The 22572-nt window shown below is 46.8% G+C and overlaps 2 protein-coding genes across 2 annotated transcripts; both read left to right on the top strand.

The window, feature by feature from the left end:
* Positions 1-3663: 3663 nt before the first annotated feature.
* Positions 3664-19704, top strand: LOC310948195 (nuclear factor 7, ovary-like; the record flags this gene model as incomplete). Its single annotated transcript, XM_083915240.1, has 2 exons — positions 3664-4152; positions 18805-19704. The coding sequence occupies 2 exons, from the start codon at positions 3664-3666 to the stop codon at positions 19702-19704; spliced, it is 1389 nt and encodes a 462-aa protein (XP_083771366.1).
* LOC310948198 (nuclear factor 7, ovary-like) lies at positions 15650-17050 on the top strand (the record flags this gene model as incomplete). Its single annotated transcript, XM_083915243.1, has 1 exon — positions 15650-17050. Exon 1 carries the CDS (start codon positions 15662-15664, stop codon positions 17048-17050), a length of 1389 nt encoding a protein of 462 aa, XP_083771369.1. The 5' UTR covers positions 15650-15661.
* Positions 19705-22572: the final 2868 nt, after the last annotated feature.

A 22572-nucleotide genomic window follows, 5' to 3' on the forward strand; every position in this document is an offset into this window, starting at 1 on the left:
AGTTGATAGTTTTACAGGTAATAACACTATATCATGATTGCAGTTATAATTTACAGTGTTACAGTTTAATCATTTACAGTTTTTTATAGTTTCATTTACAAATGTTTTATCACTGGTTAATTTGCATCACATGCTAAAAGATTAACGTGAGGAAATCAATGCAGCCGTTGCTCGCGCCCGGCGCAGTCGCCCGTTATCTATGTGTGTCAAAACAGAGGCCATGGGGATGATGCAGGACTTTTCTCCTCCACAGAATGAAGAGATGATCAAGAATGATGACATGATGACAAAATGAAGGCCGGAGGTTTTTCACCTGCATGAGCAGCGGATGGTGAATTGATTTCTAACCATAACACTTTTATGAGGGTTAAAACCCTCACAGGAGGGATATGTGGAAGAAACATGATTGAGAAAGTGTAAAACAGGACGAGGTCACTGTACTGGGGACATAGTATTTGGGCATGATGACGTGTGGACACCAAGTAGACGCCACTGATGGTAAATGTACTGAGTGTTTATTGGAAAGACCTGATGGGGCGTGCAAACGTTGTCAGCACACGAACATCGGTATAAGACGGGAAGTTCTGTTAAGAGACACTGGTATTGTGGATCTTGGAACTCGGTGATGAGTTTGTTAATACTTGAGTCAATAAATTCCCCTTGATTGCTGTGAGACCTCTCTGCTGACTCCTTCTTGTAGACCTTTCTGTTTTTATAACATTGTTCTACCATAAACTCGGAGTAGAGCCGCTGCTCCTTTGCGTTGAAAGGAGCCAGTTGAGGTGGTTCAGGATCATCTGGTAAGGATGAACCCTGGGCGCCTCCCTAGGGAGGTGTTCCAGGCACGTCCAGCTGGGAGGAGGCCTCGGGGAAGACCCAGGACCAGGTGGAGAGATTAGATCTCCACACTGGCCTGGGAACGCCTCAGGATCCCCCAGTTAGAGCTGGTTAATGTGGCCCGGGAAAGGGAAATTTGGGGTCCCCTGCTGGAGCTGCTGCGCCCGAGACCTGATCCAGGACAAGAGGCTGAAGATGAGATTTGTTTGTTTTCTAACACTTTCAAACACTTGAACTCAAACTAAGTGATGGAGGCAGCGTTGGAGCAAACTCCTGTGATCTGAGGTCACATCACTGTTTTCATTAATGGCGTCTGGCGGCTTCGACGAGAGCAGCGATAACTTACACGTTCTGTCGCTCCATGAACTTCAGCTGAAATGATGAATCTGATGTGTTTGAATTAGACCTGAACGTTTCATAGCTCATGTCTAATGACCCGTAACTCTAATATTAATATTATTCCATAGTTAGAAATTGTCATTAACTAATGCCCCTGCTGTTTTCCAGACATTAGTAAATGACGTTCTCCGTGACTTGTTGGCCGACGCCTTCTTCCAGGAAACAATGACAACATTTTCAGGGGTTTGCGAACTTCTATCGTCGTTTCATCCGAAACTACAGCCAGGTTAATTCCCCGATGACCATATTATCATTTCCTACTACTCCCTTTGTGTGGTCACATGCTGCTGAAGATGCGTTTCAGGCTCTGAAGAAGCGCTTCTCTCCCGCCCCTGTTTTGGTCCAGCCCGATCCTTGGTGCCAGTTCATTGTGGGGGTGGACGCTTCGGACCTGGGAGTGGGTGCAGCTTTGTCGCGGCGTGCAGTAAAGGACAACAAGGTTCATCCCTCTGCATTCTTCTCCAAGAAGCTCTCCCTGGCAGAGAGAAACTACATATGTGGGGAATCGTGAGTTACTGGCTGTCAAGTTGGCCTTAGAGGAGTGGTGACACTGGTCGGGGGGGCAGAGACTCCGTTTGTGGTCTGGACTGACCACAAGAACTTGTCGTACATTCAGATGACCAAGAGACTGAATTGGGTGGGCTTTGTTCTTTGGGCAATTTAACTTCTCCTTGACTTTATTCCAGGCAGCAAGAATGTCAAACCAGATGTCCTGTCCCGACAGTTTGGACAAGCTGAAGAGGACGAAGCCGGTTCGGACCACATCATACCCCCTTCCTGCGTTATGGCCGCCCTCACCTGGGAGATAGAGACTACGGTTAGGGAAGCGTAACGCACTGACCCTGACCCCGGCGGTGGTCTACTGGGGCGTCTGTTTGTTCCCGCCAGTGTTCGCTCCCAGGTACTCCAGTGGGGGCATTCCTCTTGACCTCCCTGCCATCCCGCAGTCACAGGGACCCTCTCTCTCCTTCACCGTCACTTCTGGTGGAGAACCATGACTAAGGATACCCGGGAGTTTGTCCAGGTCTGCACTGAGGCAAGGCCTCTCATCGTCATCCAGCAGGCCTTCTCCTTCCTCTTCCCGGGGTCCCCAGTTCACTTCCCCCAGGAGTCAGAGATTTGCTCCTACATACAGACCGGGTCAGAAGGTCCTGTCAGGTTTCCATTCCTGGCAGTCCTCCCCTCCTTCCTTTTGTGCTTGTGTTTGTGTGCTTGTGCTCCCTCTGTCTGTTTTTCCATGCATGTGTCTTCCCTTCTGTGGTGTTTGTCTGGAGCTGGAAGGCGTGGCCCTGCACAGCTGTTGCTGATTCCCCTATCAACGCCTGCACCTTAAAGAGCCGGATGTGGGACATACTCGGCGCCAGACTGTTTTCGCATTTACGTGGTACCGTGTCTTTGGTCCCTTTTAGTCATGCTTGTTTAATCGCATGATGTATTTTCGTTTCTAATTGTTTCCTTTTGTTTTAGTTTCCCGTGAACCTGTTCCCCTGTCTGGATCCCCGCCTGTTTGCCTACCACCCGTTCGTGTTGTTTTTCCCCGTAATCACCTCGTTGTTGTTTCTTCCGGTGATGTCATCAGTCATAGGTCAGACTTGACCAATGGGAACTGAAACTGGTCTCTCTGGGTGGTTTTCACAACCAGGCCAGTGTTCACCTGGCCATCTTTTGTCTCGGCAAAGGGCGTTGTGTTCAAAGACAGGCTCTTGGCCTTTCTTTTGTCTTGTTGATCGAGTCGAGGCGTTTCTCTTGATCAAACTGAAAATTCGATTGGTGAACGCGCAAGTGAGGAAATGGCTGGGACTACCCAAATGCCTCAGCACCATAGGCCTGTATGGTAATGGACCCCTTTCACTGCCAATATCAAGCCTGGTGGAGGAGTACAAATGTGCTAAAACAAGGATTAATCTCAACAACGATCGAAGGTCAGTGACGCTTTTCTAGACTCGAAAACTGATTCAACATCCAAGTTCAACAATTTTGTACAGAACTCTACAGATTCTTTTTTTAATATTGACTGTTTGACTTTTCCATCCACATTAATACACATCTGAAACTCACAGTCTTGTGTGAATGACCTACTTACATACAGAGTCAAATGGGGACAACTGCATAAAACTCCACCCATCAGCTGACTCACCAACCAGGAAACAGGTTGTTACTCTGCGACACAGCAACACACACACACACACAGACAGAGACTGAGAGACGGACGATAGATTCACCTTCAGACTAAAACCAGCACTTCCACTGAGAGAGGACGTCTACAGGAGGGAACACTGGGAACACTGGGACACTACCACTCCAACCAGCTGCTGAATCCACAAACTGAACGAGAGTTTTAAAGAACAGAGACTCAAAGTGAAAGTAAGTTTCAGGGAACAGGGAGTGGCTGAGCCGTCTGTGTTTGCTGCTTCACTCAGAGACAAAATGGCTTCAAGATCAGAGGCAGATCTCTGCTGTTCTGTCTGTCATGAAGTCTTTAAAGACCCTGTTGTTCTGTCATGCAGCCACAGCTTCTGTAGAGACTGTGTGCAGAGCTGGTGGAGAGGCAAACCTACACGAGAGTGTCCACTTTGTAATAGAAGATCTTCAAAGAGTAATCCACCTTCTAACTTGTCTTTAAAGAAGCTGTGTGAGAGTTTCCTACAGGAGAGAGATCAGAGGTCTTCAGAGGCTCTCTGCAGTCTGCACTCTGAGAAACTCAAACTCTTCTGTCTGGACCATCAGCAGCCGGTGTGTGTCGTCTGCAGAGACTCAGAAAAACACACCGGCCACAGATTCAGACCCATCGATGAAGCTGCACGACAACACAGGAAGGAGCTTCAGGAAACTCTGGAGCCCGTAAAGAGGAAGTTAAAGGTTTTTGAACGAGTTAAAGACGAGTGTGATCGAACAGCAGAACACATGAAGGTCCAGGCCCGACGCACAGAGACGCAGATTAAGGAGCAGTTTAAGAAGCTTCACCAGTTTCTAGAAGAGGAAGAGGAGGCCAGGATGGCTGCACTGAGGGAGGAAGAGGAGCAGAAGAGTCGGAGGATGAAGGAGAAGACGGAGGCTCTGAGCAGAGAGATAGCAGCTCTTTCAGACACAGTCAGAGCCACAGAGGAGGAGCTGAGAGCTGGAGACGTCTCATTCCTGCACAACTACAAGGCTGCAGTGGACCGAGTCCAGCAGCGCCCCCTGCTGGCGGATCAACAGCTGCTCTCAGGAGTGCTGATAGACGAGGCCAAACACCTGGGCAACCTGACCTTCAACATCTGGAACAAGATGAAGGACATGGTCTCCTACACTCCTGTGGTTCTGGACCCAAACACTGCTCATCCAGACCTCATCCTGTCTGAAGATCTGACCAGAGTGAGACAAGGACAGAAACAGCAGCTTCCTGAGAATCCAGAGAGGTTTGATTATTACAGGTGTGTCCTGGGCTCTGAGGGCTTTGACTCAGGGACTCACAGCTGGGAGGTCGAGGTTGGAGACAGTAAGCACTGGGCACTGGGAGTGTTATCAGAGTCTGTCCAGAGGAAGGAAGACATACGGTCTGGATCATGGACACTAATGTTTTATAAAGGTGAATACGAAACACTCTCCCCATCAGATCCAAACATTGTTCCCGGATTAAAGAAGCGGTTCCAGAGGATCAGAGTGAACCTGGACTGGAACAGAGGAAAACTGTGGTTCTCTGATCCTGACACCAACACACACATACACACCTTCACACACACTTTCACTGAGAGACTGTTTCCACTCATTTACACTGATAACGAAGTGAAGGTTTTACCAGTGAAGGTCTCTGTGAGTGTAGAACAACAGAACTAGAAGAAGAAGATCTTGTGACCATGTTGTCCTGACGACAACGACAGCGACGACGACAGCGACGACGACAGCGACGACGACGGCGATGACGACGACGATGATGATGATGACGACGATGATGATGACGACGACGACGACGACGACGATGGCGATGACGATGATGATGACCATGATGATGACGACGATGGTGACGACGACGACGGCGATGACAATGATGAGAATGATGATGATGATGATGATGACGACGAAGATGATGATGATGATGGTGATGATGGTGATGGTGACGACGACAATGATGATGATGATGACGATGGCGACGACGACGATGGTGATGGTGATGATGGTGATGGTGATGATGATGGTGATGGTGACGATGATGATGATGGTGATGATGATGGTGATGGTGATGATGGTGATGGTGACGATGATGATGATGATGATGGTGATGATGATGATGATGATGGTGATGATGATGATGATGATGATGATGATGGTGATGGTGATGATGGTGATGGTGACGATGATGGTGATGGTGATGATGATGATGATGGTGATGATGATGATGATGATGATGGTGATGATGATGATGATGATGATGATGATGGTGATGGTGATGATGGTGATGATGATGATGATGATGATGATGATGATGATGATGATGATGGTGATGGTGATGATGGTGATGATGATGATGATGATGGTGATGGTGATGGTGATGATGATGATGATGATGATGATGATGGTGATGGTGATGATGGTGATGGTGATGATGGTGATGATGATGATGATGGTGATGATGATGTTGATGATGATGATGATGGTGATGATGATGATGATGGTGATGATGATGATGATGATGATGATGATGGTGATGATGATGATGATGATGATGGTGATGATGGTGATGACGATGATGATGGTGATGATGGTGATGATGATGATGATGATGATGATGATGATGATGATGATGATGGTGATGATGATGATGATGATGATGATGGTGATGATGACGATGATGATGGTGATGATGATGATGATGATGATGATGATGATGATGATGATGATGATGATGGTGATGATGGTGATGACGATGATGATGGTGATGATGATGATGATGATGATGATGGTGATGGTGATGATGATGATGATGATGATGATGGTGATGATGGTGATGACGATGATGATGGTGATGATGATGATGATGATGATGATGGTGATGATGATGATGATGATGATGGTGATGATGATGATGATGATGATGATGGTGATGATGGTGATGATGATGATGATGATGATGATGATGATGATGATGGTGATGATGATGATGATGATGATGATGGTGATGATGATGACGATGACGATGTCAAAGATGTTGAAAGGAAACATTCTAAACTTCCAAAAATCAAACTTTAAGTTGTTTTCGTTCACGTCAAAGTCGATTCTTCAGAACTTTTGTCGACTTCATGAAAAACCAACAAGCTTTAAACTCGGAGTGATAGAAGTGTTGAGACTCGTTCAACACACATTGGACTGTTTGAGTTTTATTCATTAACAAATGACTAAAACTATAAATGTGTCTTAAAAGATCAGTTTGGTTAGTTGTAAATTGCTTCATAAGATGCTACCATTAGCACATTAGCATTCAGTGCAAATTTCAGCTGCGGTGTTTTAGCTCCACTAGTGGTAAAAAGTATATATTTGTTTTTTTTTTAAATGTAAAGCCTCATGCGGTTGCTATTGTTGCTAACAGTGACTAAGCAAAAATCTTCTGTGTGTCCGTTTTAAAGTCGGGGACAACTTGGACTTGGTTAGCTGACAGGCTAACGTTTCTGAGGAGCTAACTGATCGTGTCGTAGCTATCCGGTAACAGTATGGCACTAGCTGGGAAACATATCTCATGACGTTAGCTTATCAGTTAGCTCAACACCAACAGATAGCTCTTGTTTGCATTTTACACTCCAGCAGAGAAACTGTGCTAATGTTAAAGCTTCCGCCATTTTGGGACTTTTTAGCGGTCTGCTCAAAAGTCATCGATGTAGTAACGGTTAGCGATGCTAATTTGTTTAGGCCTTGTGAATTTAGGTCAGAAATGTTTTAAATGCTGGTGAAATGTTTGACACGTCCATAAACAGTCACACAACGATGATCACTGTGTGCGTCGTGCCTTTGAAAAGCCTGATCACTGTCAGACTGTGTTACTCTTTAAAGATGTGAAACATAGGACCATGTTGTCTTTATCTTTCTTGGAGTTATGGGTTTATATTGCCAACAAAAACAACATTCATCAGTGTTTTGACGACTGGTTTTCTTTATGCACGAGCACTTTGACCAGTGTTTTACCAGGAGTCTGTATGAGAGAGATTCTTCCTGCTTTGTTGTGTTTTCGGCTTCTTACGTGGAAAAACTTCTTCCTTCTTTTCTTGGTTGGATTTTAATCCAGCAGTTTGTTTGTTTTCCCTTTTTTTGGTTTTTGGCTTGACTTCAATAAAAAGCTGCGAAATAAAACGGATCATTACGAGTGTTTTGTTTGTATCAATTCAATTAAATTCAGTTTTATTTACAGTGTCGAATCATAACAAGAGTGATCTCAGGACACTTTACAGAGCAGGTAAAGACCACACTCTATGACTTATTTATGATTTACAGAGACCCAACAATTCCCCCGTAGAGTACGGTGGCGTTGAAAACCTTCACTATAACAGACAGGAACGACAGACAGACCCAGCTCTGTGGAGGACGCACATCTGTCTGCACCGGAGAGAGGAAGAGAAGGAGAGAGAGAGAGAGAGACAGACACAAAGACGGAGAGAGACACGCTTCCAGAGATGCAAGCAACCACAAACGTACCAGTAACTATAATAATATTTATAGTAATGTGAATATGACTCATATGTTACGACAGTTAAAACAGCAGAACAGTAGAAACAAGCACAGCTGAGGTGACAGAATATGAAAATGATAATAATTATGGAGGCAAACATGATCAATGATGAGTCGTGGCAACAGCAGCTACGATACAGCTACAAATGTTATATTTTATTAAACTAGTGATAGTTTATATGAGTAACAGTGATAATAGCAGCAGGAAGCGTCATGCAGGACCACGGCAGCAGGCACCACCACCATCAGCAGAGACCTACACACAAGACCACGGCAGCAGGCACCACCACCATCAGCAGAGACCTGCACACAGGACCACGGCAGCAGGCACCACCACCATCAGCAGAGACCTGCACACAGGACCACAGCAGCAGGCACCACCACCATCAGCAGAGACCTGCACACAGGACCACGGCGGCAGGTACCACCACCATCAGCAGAGACCTGCACACAGGACCACGGCAGCAGGCACCACCACCATCAGCAGAGACCTGCGAGACGACAAAGCACAAACAACTCCGGGGAAGAAGCTGAATTAGTAACATGCACTGATGAAACATGAATGGTACAGACAGAGAGGAGAGAAGCTCAGAGGATCAGGGACAGGATGATCCCCCTGCAGACTAGGCCTATAGCAGCATCATTAAGCAGAACAAAGTCTCATCGTATCGACAACAATGTGATGAAGAAAAGCATCACGCTGGGTTTCTGTTCTGCAGGTTTTACTGGCTGCTCCTGTTGAAGTCTGACGTATTTAAATGTCCCGGTCATGAAGTCGGTGAAACAACTCCCTCTGGATCTGTTTACACACGGCTGTATGGGAGCGCTCATATCCATCCATATCTCTTTAATGAGAGGTGTCGGCAGAGACAGAGTCGACGGTGGAACGAAGTGTTTGCCGCCCACATGAACGTCCAAGTTCCCCACCCTGAGCTTTGGGCAGTAACCACTCAGCAACAGGAGCCACTTTTTAAACACGCTCTTTAAGGGAGGCGACTGCTGAAGCTGCACGCTTCACTGCTGCGAAACAGGGAAGAAGTAATCTAAGTGTGGTCATGGTTTGTTTTTGTTTATTTCAAACCGGAGAAAAGGCCGATAAGTCAACGGAGGTATTCGATTTGAAGTCGGCAGCATCGGCACGCCGTTTCATAATGGAGCTAGAATATTTTCACACTTCTCAATGGGCGGGGTCCACACGGTCCTAGGGGGGGGGGGGGGTGCTAGTTTGAAAGAACCGAGGTGGAGTTGGACCGCGCCACTTTCACGGATCAGCACATGGAGCTCTCCCCGCTTATCCCGGGGTCGGGGTCACGGGGGGCTGGAGCCGATCCCAGCTGACATCAGGCGTGAGGCGGGGTCCACCCTGGACAGGACGCCAGTCTATCACAGGGCACATAGAGACGAACAGAGACAGACAACCATTCACACCTACGGGTGATTTAGAGTCATCAATGAACCGAACACCTGCACGTCTTTGGACTGTGGGAGGAAACCGGAGAACCCGGAGAAAACCCACGCAGACACGGGGACAACACGCACACTCCACACAGAAGGGCCCCAGCCGGGATTCAAACCTATAACCTTCTTGCTATGAGGCGACAGTGCTGACCACTACACCAACATGTCGCCCTCGAGAGTCTGATTGATTGATTGAAATTCATTATTGTCATAAGCACAAGGGCAGGAATACAAAAGTGCATCAGGACAAAAGGAGAACACAAAAAAGCCCAAGGGCTTATTTCCAATGCGGTCCCTTCGTAGTGTTTGCATTTGTAAGTGTGTGTGTGAGAGTGATGTGTGAGAGTGTGCGTGTGTGTCAAATGCAATGTATATGATAGTGTAGGAAGGAAATGAAACAACACAATTCAATCAAACACATACAAACATACACACATACACACATAGCACCATCTTATGACTGTCTGACACTCAACCATGTTTGAAACTCACTAGGGAACCCGTTGTCTTCAGATCGGTCGGTAACCCATTCCATAAAACTGCCGCTGAATATAAAAAACAACAACTTTTAAATCTAAACACCACTAAATCAGTCGCACTTCTCCTTGTGGAGCAGCTGTGTGTGTTCAGTATTCTAGAAATATAACTATATAGATATTAAGCTATCTCATTTTTTATAATTCTATGCACTGTAGCGGCATGGATGTGCTGCTTGTCACTAGGAGGTAATGTGTGTCTGGAGGTGTGTCTATGTGGGGGCGGAGTCAAGGGTGTGTGTGTGTGTGTGTCACTGGAGCTGACTGATTGCTTGATGAATGCCACCTGCGTCTCACTGGGGAATTGTTTGCTTGATGCACATGAGAGTGGAGAGGCAGGGTGCTCACGTTTCTGTTAACCGCTTAAACTTCTTACAATCTTAAAGTCAGTTGCTGCAAGTTTATCCTTAAACTGTTCAAAGTACAAACACCCACAAACTGCAGTGACGGCTTCACGTTTCCTCTTTGGATAAAGCGCGTCGGACAGATCCCTGTGTTCCCCTCTCAGTGACTCATTTGGTTTTTTGATGGTCACGATACAAAGTGGATTGCTTACTCCAGGTAGGGAATGAGTCCTGACCCCAAGTGAAGTACCTCGGGATCATGTTCACGAGTGAGGGGACGATGAAGCGTGAGTTTGGCCGGAGAATCGGAGCAGCGGGGGCGGAGCTGCAGTCGCTCTACTGCACCGTTGTGATGAACAGAGAGCCGGAAGGCAAAGCTCTTGATCTACCGGTCAATCTTCGTTCCTACCCTCACCTGTGGTCATGAAAGCTGGGTCAGGACCCAAAGAACCAGGTCGCGAGTACAAGCGGCCGAAATGGGTTTCCTCAGGAGGGGGCTGGAGTCTCCCTTAGAGAGAGGGGGAGAAGTTCAGCATCCGTGAGGAACTCGGAGTAGAGCCGCTGCTCCTTTGCGTTGAAAGGAGCCAGTTGAGGTGGTTCAGGATCATCAGGTAAGGATGAACCCTGGGCGCCTCCCTAGGGAGGTGTTCCAGGCACGTCCAGCTGGGAGGAGGCCTCGGGGAAGACCCAGGACCAGGTGGAGAGATTAGATCTCCACACTGGCCTGGGAACGCCTCGGGATCCCCCAGTTAGAGCTGGTTAATGTGGCCCGGGAAAGGGAAGTTTGGGGTCCCTGCTAAAGCTGCTGCCCCCGCGACCCGACCCCGGATAAGCGGATGAAGATGAGATGAGATGAGAAAATACAAAGTCAACTGAAATCCGGCTGCATATCCGACAACGGTTGATGCTCAGCTGGATTGATGCACTTAAAACAATGGACCACTCAGCCACTTTCCACGGTGACCGTGAGTAAATCTGAATGAAGTGACGGAAGCGCAGCGCACGCCACGGTATGTTGAAATCAGCTTCTCAATACTGCAAAGTTTAAGCCTCGCCTGGATGCACTTGATGCTGGTTGCTAATGCATATTGGATGCACACGGATGCTGCGACTGCTGTTTGATGTCATTCTTGTCGTATTGCTCAAGGATTGAACGACCCTGTGGTAAAGTGGATCACTTGTTTTGTGCACATTAAAGGAGTGAAGTTGGATGTTTCATGCATTGACTGGTGATGCTCAAGCTGACATTAGTGTGGACTGTGGACTTCAGGTCAGTATTGGATTGTTCTTGTGTGTAGTCAGATTTGTGATGGAATCAAGTTGGAGGTGGATTGTGACGCAAGCCCTTTGAATGTTTTATGCTGGATGTCAACATGAGTGGATCAAAGGCTGGTTCACATGTGAATGGGTCGAAGATTGGCTCAAATGAAACTGATAACAATGAAATTGTCAAAAGGAAAATCATTCTCACTGAAAAGGGTTTGGTGTGTAAAATTGAGACGTTTCAAAAGGAACGACAAGCAAGAGTGAAGCGAATAAAAGGTGTCATCAAAGCTTTGAAGGAGCTTATGGAGAATGATGACAATGTTTCACAGGTGCAAAGTCAACTGGACATTTAGGGTCTGCTCACACTGTCCTCCCGGACCACGACCCGGACTTTAGGGTACTTGTCCCTCTCCCCCCCGCGCCCCAGCCCCGTTTGTACTCACACTGCCTGGGCCTCGGCCAATGCTTCTTGCTGTCCATACGCCATCACGCCGTAACACGTCACACGCATTGATCGCGTGTGTGTGGCTTTGTTTCCAGATCTTTCCGTAGACCTCAGAGTTTTTGTGCGTCTTGTCGACTGTTTTTGAATATTTTCATCGACCAAATCTGCAGTAAACACTCCACCTCCGCATCACACCAACGTGAACCTTTCACCACCATTGTTGTTGTTGTTAAATGTCCGCGCATGGTCCGTCCTTCTATTTACATGTCCGAACAGGCGGACATAACGCTACTGCCGTAGGGCTCGTGCTCGTGCTCGTACACGTGCGCACGCTCGTGCTCGTACATGTGCAAACGGCTCCGCTAAAGCCCACCTCTTTCAAGCGGGCCGTGGACGGTCCGCTGGCCGCAGTTGAGCGCGGAGCGGGTGCACTCACATGGCTTAAAGGTACTAGGCTTTAGCTGAAAAAACGGTTTTGGCCGCGGCCAAAAGGACAGTGTGATCACGCCCTTAGATGCAATTGCACAGGGAAGCAACTTCCCTGCATTTATCACTGATGGAAATAATACCTGACGTTGAAAAGGAAAAACAAACAGTCTGGTTTGCAAGCATCAATAAATACAACAAAGGCTTTGTTGAGGATGTGAAATCCTGGCTCTCTGAAATGACGAGACCAGCCTCAAGACATGCAACAGATGACAATGTGGAGAGACAACCAATTAATAAAGAATGTGAAAATCCTCCAATCCAATTACAAAAAACCCTGAGATACGAGTGGTGACGATAAATCCATCAAATGCTAGCTAACTTTTAAACAAGTTATAAACGTATGCTGCTCAGATGGTGTCGTTCTTTAGCTTCCTATCAAAAGTTTTTAAGCTCAATAAACTATTGAGTGGTTTTTCTCCCATTTCTCCGAGACTTCAGAGTCTTCCAGGACACTTGGACCTCTTCAATAAGTGCCTCTACCATCATTAGCATACCCCCTGCAAAGATACTAATGCTGTTTAAAATGTTTAAGTGAACTTTTCCTTCTCATCTTTTTCCTGGACCCGCACTTTTCCAGCTTTTCCCGGTGTCACGACTTCTCTCGCTGGTCATTTCAGCTGCTTGGTCTCCATCAGAGCAGCCACGAGTTTATAATCCTCATGTTTCTGTTGGCGGGAGGCGTTGGATTCCTGGAGGGAGGCGATCTCCTGCTTCAAGCGGCGGTGCTCGGCCTCCAGCCCGCCCTTCACCCTTTTCAGGGTGGCGATGATCTTGCTGACGTTCGCCCTGTGCTCGTCCAGCTGGGCTCGATGAGAAGCCCGGCACCTTTCCACCGCCCTCCGAGCTTCTTCTTCCGTCTCGCTCAGTTTCCTCTGCAGCGTTTGAGCTTCGGCCCTCTCAGACGCAAGATCTTTCTCCAGCTGCTCTGCTTTCGAGCGAGCCTCGAACTCTGCGATCTCTGTATCCAAGAGCTGCACTTTGTGCCAATGAGACATCGTCTGAAGGTTGCTCTCAGCCGATGCACACAGCTGTCGTTCAGCGCGGAGCTGCACTTTCATCTCCTCCACTTCCTGTTGTAAGGCCATGTTCTCTTTCTTTGTCTGCTCCAGTCTGACATGCAGCTGCTTGGTGTTCATGGTCTGCTGATGATTTGGAGTCTCCCTGTTGATGTTTCTCAGCTGGGATTTCAGATCCTCGATTTCCTTCTGTGAGGAGAGAACGTGTTTAGTTTCATCCAGGTGGGTTTTCAGACTAAGATGGGAGAAGATGCCCCCTAAAATCTACTCTCATCCAAAAACTGTATCATAAAGATGGACATATCCACGATGAGGTACCTTAAAGCTCCTTAAAGAAGTGTGATTGTATAGAAGTCAATGAGAAAATGAGCCTAAACTTCTCTCTTGGATTATTCCCTCAGTAAACATTTTCCTAATGGGTTCATGTCTCAGTCTCTAGTTTCAAGTCTTCTTCACTACAGCATGATGTTCATTTAGTCAGTGATGGTCCATTTAGAGTCAAATAGACCATAAACAGGGGAGGCTTTAGGGCGGGGCTACACAGCCACCTGTCAATCAGGACAGTGATTTAGTAATGTGTAACCACGGCAACTGTGGACATAAAAACAGATCAAGTGAACTTGTTTTTGTTTGTTTGTGTTAAAGTCTCAGGACTTTGACCCCCTCAGTGTTTTTTCACTTTACTGGAACATTTTGGTCACTTTCTAAAAATGTCTTTGGCGATCGGTTGAACTAAAAGACACAAAGGATTCAGCTGTTTAGTTTTGTACTTTGCTAACTGAGCTAGCACTAGTGGGTAACTTAGCTCCACCCTCTCATCCAGATTTGAATACTTGTGGTTTCCAAAAACCAAGATGGGGACATCGTAAAAGCCAAACACGAGTGTAGGGCCACCTCACACGGGGCACCAAGAACCCAAATAATCAAGACAAAGTGTGTGTGTTTGAGTGAGTGGATGGTGCACGCAAGGAGGAATGCATTCCTTTGTTCCTTTTGAACAAAGAAAGCATGTTAACGAGTTGTTTGAATCTTTGCAATCTGAAGTTGCAGTTTAAAGAGTGGTAGTCGGTGTGTACGATGTGTACCCAGTAGTTAACGGGGAGAGGAAGGCACTCACGCCTTTGTACCGATCCCCTGTTTACTCGAGGTGGTTCAACCTGGTGATGTCATCAGTCATAGGTCAGACTTGACCAATGGGAGCTGAAACTGGTCTCTCTGGGTGGTTTTCACACCCAGGTGTAAGATGCGGGGCAACAGTGTTCACTTGGCAGCCCTTTGTCTCTGCAAAGGGCCTTGTTTTCAAAGACAGGCTCTTGGCCTTTCTTTTGTCTTGTTGATCGAGTCGAGGTCTTTCTCTTGATCAAACTGAAAATTCAAGTTTATCCAGAAATGAACAAATCATCTGTGGAGTATCAGTGGAACCTAAGAGGCTTCAGGACAGTATTTCACGAACCGATGGTAGCGTCACGTCGTTTATGATTGGATCAGGAAATATCAGCTGAACATATCGACTGACGAATCCCAGTTTAAAGGTGAAAGGTGACTCCACTGTATCTTTACATAGAAAACACTGGTTTCCTGCTTCATTAAGGATCTGAATGTTGAGCACAGCTGCTTTAAACCTCATCAACCATCCACTGAATAGACCGCCGCATGGTCGTGGGATGAAGCAGCCGCAGCCCAGAGTTCAACATGCTGAACTTCTGCAGGGAACCGTCCGTCGCAAGCTCAAAAATAATCTATTCTGATCATATGGACTGTTTTACTTTTCCATCCACATTAATACACATCTGAAACTCACAGTCTAGTGTGAATGACCTACTTACATACAGAGTCAAATGGGGACAACTGCATAAAACTCCACCCATCAGCTGACTCACCAACCAGGAGAACAGGTTGTTACTCTGCCTCGCTGAGACGACAGCAACACACACACACACACACACAGACAGAGAGACGGACGATAGATTCACCTTCAGACTGAAACCAGCCCTTCCACTGAGAGAGGACGTCTACAGGAGGGAACACTGGGAACACTGGGACACTACCACTCCAACCAGCTGCTGAATCCACAAACTGAACGAGAGTTTTAAAGAACAGAGACTCAAAGTGAACGTAAGTTTCAGGGAACAGGGAGTGGCTGAGCCGTCTGTGTTTGCTGCTTCACTCAGAGACAAAATGGCTTCAAGATCAGAGGCAGATTTCTGCTGTTCTGTCTGTCAGGAAGTCTTTAAGGATCCTGTTGTTCTGTCATGCAGCCACAGCTTCTGTAGAGACTGTGTAAAGAGCTGGTGGAGAGACAAACCAACACAAGAGTGTCCACTTTGTAAGAGAAGATATTTGAAGAGACAACTATCTTCTAACTTGTCTTTAAAGAACCTGTGTGAGAGTTTCCTACAGGAGAGAGATCAGAGGTCTTCAGAGGCTCTCTGCAGTCTGCACTCTGAGAAACTCAAACTCTTCTGTCTGGACCATCAGCAGCCGGTGTGTCTCGTCTGCAGAGACTCCGAAAAACACACCGGCCACAGATTCAGACCCATCGATGAAGCTGCACGACAACACAGGAAGGAGCTTCAGGAAACTCTGGAGCCCGTAAAGGAGAAGTTAAAGGTTTTTGAACGAGTTAAAGACGAGTGTGATCGAACAGCAGAACACGTGAAGGTCCAGGCCCGACACACAGAGACGCAGATTAAGGAGCAGTTTAAGAAGCTTCACCAGTTTCTAGAAGAGGAAGAGGAGGCCAGGATGGCTGCACTGAGGGAGGAAGAGGAGCAGAAGAGTCGGAGGATGAAGGAGAAGACGGAGGCTGTGAGCAGAGAGATAGCAGCTCTTTCAGACACAGTCAGAGCCACAGAGGAAGAGCTGAGAGCTGAAGACGTCTCATTCCTGCACAAGTACAAGGCTGCAGTGGAGCGAGTCCAGCAGCGCCCCCTGCTGGAGGATCCACAGCTGCTCTCAGGAGCGCTGATAGACGAGGCCAAACACCTGGGCAACCTGACCTTCAACATCTGGAACAAGATGAAGGACATGGTCTCCTACACTCCTGTGGTTCTGGACCCAAACACTGCTCATCCAGACCTCATCCTGTCTGAAGATCTGACCAGACTGAGAGGAGGAGAAAAACAGCAGCTTCCTGAGAATCCAGAGAGGTTTGATTCTTACTGGTGTGTCCTGGGCTCTGAGGGCTTTGACTCAGGGACTCACAGCTGGGAGGTCGAGGTTGGAGACAGTAAGCACTGGGAACTGGGAGTGTTATCAGAGTCTGTCCAGAGGAAGGGAGCCATACGCTCTGGATTATGGACACTAATGTTCCTTGAAGGTGAATACGAAACACTCTCCCCATCAGGTCCAAACACTGTTCTCGGATTAAAGAAGCGGTTCCAGAGGATCAGAGTGAACCTGGACTGGAACGGAGGAAAACTATCGTTCTTTGATCCTGACACCAACACACACATACACACCTTCACACACACTTTCACTGAGAGGCTTTTCCCATTCATCGGCACTGATAACGAAGTGAAGGTTTTACCAGTGAAGGTCTCTTTGAGTGTAGAACAACAGAACTAGAAGAAGAAGATCTTGTGACCATGTTGTCCTGACAACAACGACGGCGACGATGATGATGATGATGATGATGACTACGACGATGATGATGATGATGGCGATGACGATGGCCACGACGATGATGTTGATGACGACGACGACGACGATGGCGATGGCGACGATGATGATGACGACGACGGTGACGACGACGGTGACGACGACGGTGACGACGACGGCGATGACGACGACGATGATGATGATGATGGCCATGGTGATGGCGATGGCGATGGCGATGACGACGGTGATGACGGCGATGGTGACGACGACGATGATGTTGATGATGACGATGACGATGATGGTGATGGTGACGACGACAATGATGACGATGGTGATGGTGATGACGACGATGACAACAACGACGATGACGACGACGATGGTGATGGTGATGAATATGATGATGATGGTGATGATGATGATGATGATGATGATGGTGATGATGATGGTGATGGTGATGATGATGATGGTGATGGTGATGGTGATGGTGACCATGATGATGATGATGACCATGGTAGCGTCACGTCTTTCATGATTGGATCAGGAAATATCAGCTGAACATATCGACTGACGAATCCCAGTTTAAAGGTGAAAGGTGACTCCACTGTATCTTTACATAGAAAACACTGGTTTCCTGCTTCATTAAGGATCTGAATGTTGAGCACAGCTGCTTTGAACCTCATCAACCATCCTCTGAATAGACCCCCACGTTGTCGGGGGATGAAGCAGCCGCAGCCCAGAGTTCAACGTGCTGAACTTCTGCAGGGAACCGTCCGTCGCAAGCTCAAAAATAATCTATTTTGTTCATATGGACTGTTTTTCTTTTCCATCCACATTAATACACATCTGAAACTCACAGTCTTGTGTGAATGACCTACTTACATACAGAGTCAAATGGGGACAACTGCATAAAACTCCACCCATCAGCTGACTCACCAACCAGGAGAACAGGTTGTTACTCTGCCTCGCTGAGACGACAGTAACAACACACACACACACACAGACACTGAGAGACGGACGATAGATTCACCTTCAGACTAAAACCAGCCCTTCCACTGAGAGAGGACATCTACAGGAGGGAACACTGGGAACACTGGGACACTACCACTCCAACCAGCTGCTGAATCCACAAACTGAACGAGAGTTTTAAAGAACAGAGACTCAAAGTGAACGTAAGTTTCAGGGAACAGGGAGTGGCTGAGCCGTCTGTGTTTGCTGCTTCACTCAGAGACAAAATGGCTTCAAGATTAGAGGCAGATCTCTGCTGTTCTGTCTGTCAGGAAGTCTTTAAAAACCCTGTTGTTCTGTCATGCAGCCACAGCTTCTGTAGAGACTGTGTAAAGAGCTGGTGGAGAGACAAACCAACACAAGAGTGTCCACTTTGTAAGAGAAGATATTTGAAGAGACAACTATCTTCTAACTTGTCTTTAAAGAACCTGTGTGAGAGTTTCCTACAGGAGAGAGATCAGAGGTCTTCAGAGGCTCTCTGCAGTCTGCACTCTGAGAAACTCAAACTCTTCTGTCTGGACCATCAGCAGCCGGTGTGTCTCGTCTGCAGAGACTCAGAAAAACACACCGGCCACAGATTCAGACCCATCGATGAAGCTGCACGACAACACAGGAAGGAGCTTCAGGAAACTCTGGAGCCCTTAAAGTGGAAGTTAAAGGATTTTGAACGAGTTAAAGACGAGTGTGATCGAACAGCCGAACACGTGAAGGTCCAGGCCCGACGCACAGAGATGCAGATTAAGGAGCAGTTTAAGAAGCTTCACCAGTTTCTAGAAGAGGAAGAGGAGGCCAGGATGGCTGCACTGAGGGAGGAAGAGGAGCAGAAGAGTCGGAGGATGAAGGAGAAGACGGAGGCTGTGAGCAGAGAGATAGCAGCTCTTTCAGACACAGTCAGAGCCACAGAGGAGGAGCTGAGAGCTGGAGACGTCTCATTCCTGCACAACTACAAGGCTGCAGTGGACCGAGTCCAGCAGCGCCCCCTGCTGGAGGATCCACAGCTGCTCTCAGGAGCTCTGATAGACGAGGCCAAACTCCTGGGCAACCTGAGCTTCAACATCTGGAACAAGATGAAGGACATGGTCTCCTGCACTCCTGTGGTTCTGGACCCAAACACTGCTCATCCAGGACTCATCCTGTCTGAAGATCTGACCAGAGTGAGACTAGGAGAGAAACAGCAGCTTCCTAAGAATCCAGAGAGGTTTGATTATTACTGGTGTGTCCTGGGCTCTGAGGGCTTTGACTCAGGGACTCACAGTTGGGAGGTCGAGGTTGGAGACAGTAAATACTGGAGACTGGGAGTGTCATCAGAGTCTGTCCAGAGGAAGGGAGACATACGCTCTGGATTATGGAGACTAATGTTCTTTGAAGGTGAATACAGAATAATCTCCCCATCAGGTCCAAACACTGTTCTTGGATTAAAGAAGCGGTTCCAGAGGATCAGAGTGAAGCTGGACTGGAACAGAGGAAAACTGTCGTTCTCTGATCCTGACACCAACACACACATACACACCTTCACACACACTTTCACTGAGAGACTGTTTCCAGTCATCGGCACTGATAAAGAAGTGAAGGTTTTACCAGTGAAGGTCTCTGTGAGTGTAGAACAACAGAACTAGAAGAAGAAGATCTTGTGACCATGTTGTCCTGACGACGACGACGACGACGATGATTATGATGATGATGATGATGACGATGGTGATGATGATGATGACGACGACGACGACGATGATGATGGCGATGACGACGACGATGGCGATGACGACGATGATGATGACGATGATGATGACAATGATGATGACGATGATGATGATGACGATGGTGAAGACGACGACGACGACGATGATGACGACGACAATGACGATGAGGATGAGGACGACGACGATGACGATGAGGACGACGACGACGACGACGACGACAACGACGACGATGACGATGAGGATGAGGACGACGACGATGACGATGAGGACGACGACGATGACGACGACGGTGATGTCGATGACGACGATGATGATGGTGATGATGATGATGATGATGATGATGGTGATGGTGATGGTGATGGTGATGATGATGATGATGGTGATGACCATGATGATGATGGTGGTGATGGTGATGATGGTGATGGTGATGATGATGATGGTGATGATGATGACGATGATGGTGATGATGATGGTGATGATGATGATGATGATGATGATGACGATGACGATGTCAAAGATGTTGAAAGGAAACATTCTAAACTTCCAAAAATCAAACTTTAAGTTGTTTTCGTTCACGTCAAAGTCGATTCTTCAGAACTTTTGTCGACTTCATGAAAAACCAACAAGCTTTAAGCTCGGAGTGATAGAAGTGTTGAGACTCGTTCAACACACATTGGACTGTTTGAGTTTTATTCATTAACAAATGACTAAAACTATAAATGTGTCCTCAAAGATCAGTTTGGTTAGTTGTAAATTGCTTCATAAGATGCTACTATTAGCACATTAGCATTCAGTGCAAACTTCAGCTCCGGTGTTTTAGCTCCACTAGTGGTAAAAATGTTATATTTGTTTTTTTAAAAATGTAAAGCCTCATGCGGTTGCTATTGTTGCTAACAGTGACTAAGCAAAAATCTTCTGTGTGTCCGTTTTAAAGTCGGGGACAACTTGGACTTGGTTAGCTGACAGGCTATCGTTTCTGAGGAGCTAACTGATCGTGTCGTAGCTATCCGGTAACAGTATGGCACTAGCTGGGAAACATATCTCATGACGTTAGCTTATCAGTTAGCTAAACACCAACAGATAGCTCTTGTTTGCATTTTACACTCCAGCAGAGAAACTGTGCTAATGTTAAAGCTTCCGCCATTTTGGGACTTTTTAGCGGTTTGCTCAAAAGTCATCGATGTTGTAACGGTTAGCGACGGAGCAGCGATGCTAATTTGTTTAGGCCTCGTGAATTTAGGTCATAAATGTTTTTAAATGCTGGTGAAATGTTTGACACGTCCATAAACAGTCACACAACGATGATCACTGTGTGCGTCCTGCCTTTGAAAAGCCTGATCACTGTCAGACTGTGTTACTCTTTAAAGATGTGAAACATACGACCATGTTGTCTTTATCTTTCTTGGAGTTATGGGTTTATATTGCCAACAAAAACAACGTTTATCAGTGTTTTGACGACTGGTTTTCTTTATGCACGAGCACTTTGACCAGTGTTTTACCAGGAGTCTGTATGAGAGAGATTCTTCCTGCTTTGTTGTGTTTTCGGCTTCTTACGCGTAAAAACTTCTTCCTTCTTTTCTTGGTTGGATTTTAATCCAGCAGTTTGTTTGTTTCCCCTTTTTTTTGGTTTTTGGCTTGACTTCAATAAAAAGCTGAGAAATAAAACGGATCATTACGAGTGTTTTGTTTGTATCAATTTAATTCAATTCAGTTTTATTTAAAGTGTCAAATCATAACCAAAGTTATCTCAGGACACTTTACAGAGCAGGTAAAGACCAAACTCTATGACTTATTTATGATTTACATAGACCCAACAATTCCCCCGTAGAGTACGGTGGAGACGACAACCTTCACTATAACAGACAGGAACGTCAGACAGACCCAGCTCTGTGGAGGACGCACATCTGTCTGCACAGGAGAGAGGAAGAGAAGGAGAGAGAGAGAGAGAGAGAGAGAGAGAGAGAGAGACACTTCCAGTAACTATAATAATATTTATAGTAATGTGAACATGACTCATATGTTATAACAGTTAAAACAGCAGAACAGTAGAAACAAGCACAGCTGAGGTGACAGAATATGAAAATTATAATAATTATGGAGGCAAACATGATCAATGATGAGTCGTGGCAATAGCAGCTACGACACAGCTTCAAATGTTATAGTTTATTAAACTTGTGATAGTTTATTTGAGTAACAGTGATAATAGCAGCAGGAAGCGTCATGTAGGACCACGGCAGCAGGCACCACCACCATCAGCAGAGACCTACACACAGGACCACGGCAGCAGGCACCACCACCATCAGCAGAGACCTACACACAGGACCACGGCAGCAGGCACCACCACCATCAGCAGAGACCTACACACAGGACCACGGCAGCAGGCACCACCACCATCAGCAGAGACCTGCACACAGGACCACGGCAGCAGGCACCACCACCATCAGCAGAGATCTGCGAGATGACAAAGCACAAACAGCTCCGGGAAAGAAGCTGAATTAGTAACGTGCATTGATGAGACATGAATGATACAGACAGAGAGGAGAGAAGCTCAGAGGATCAGGAACAGGAAGATCCCCCGGCAGACTAGGCCTATAGCAGCATCATTAAGCAGAATAAAGTCTTATCGTATCGACAACAATGTGATGAAGCAAAGCATCACGCTGGGTTTCTGTTCTGCAGGTTTTACTGGCTGCTCCTGTTGAAGTCTGACGTATTTAAATGTCCCGGTCATGAAGTCGGTGAAACAACTCCCTCTGGATCTGTTTACACACGGCTGTATGGGAGCGC

This window comes from Echiichthys vipera (assembly GCF_963691815.1).
Source record: "Echiichthys vipera genome assembly, chromosome: 6".
Classification (NCBI taxonomy): domain Eukaryota; kingdom Metazoa; phylum Chordata; class Actinopteri; order Perciformes; family Trachinidae; genus Echiichthys; species Echiichthys vipera.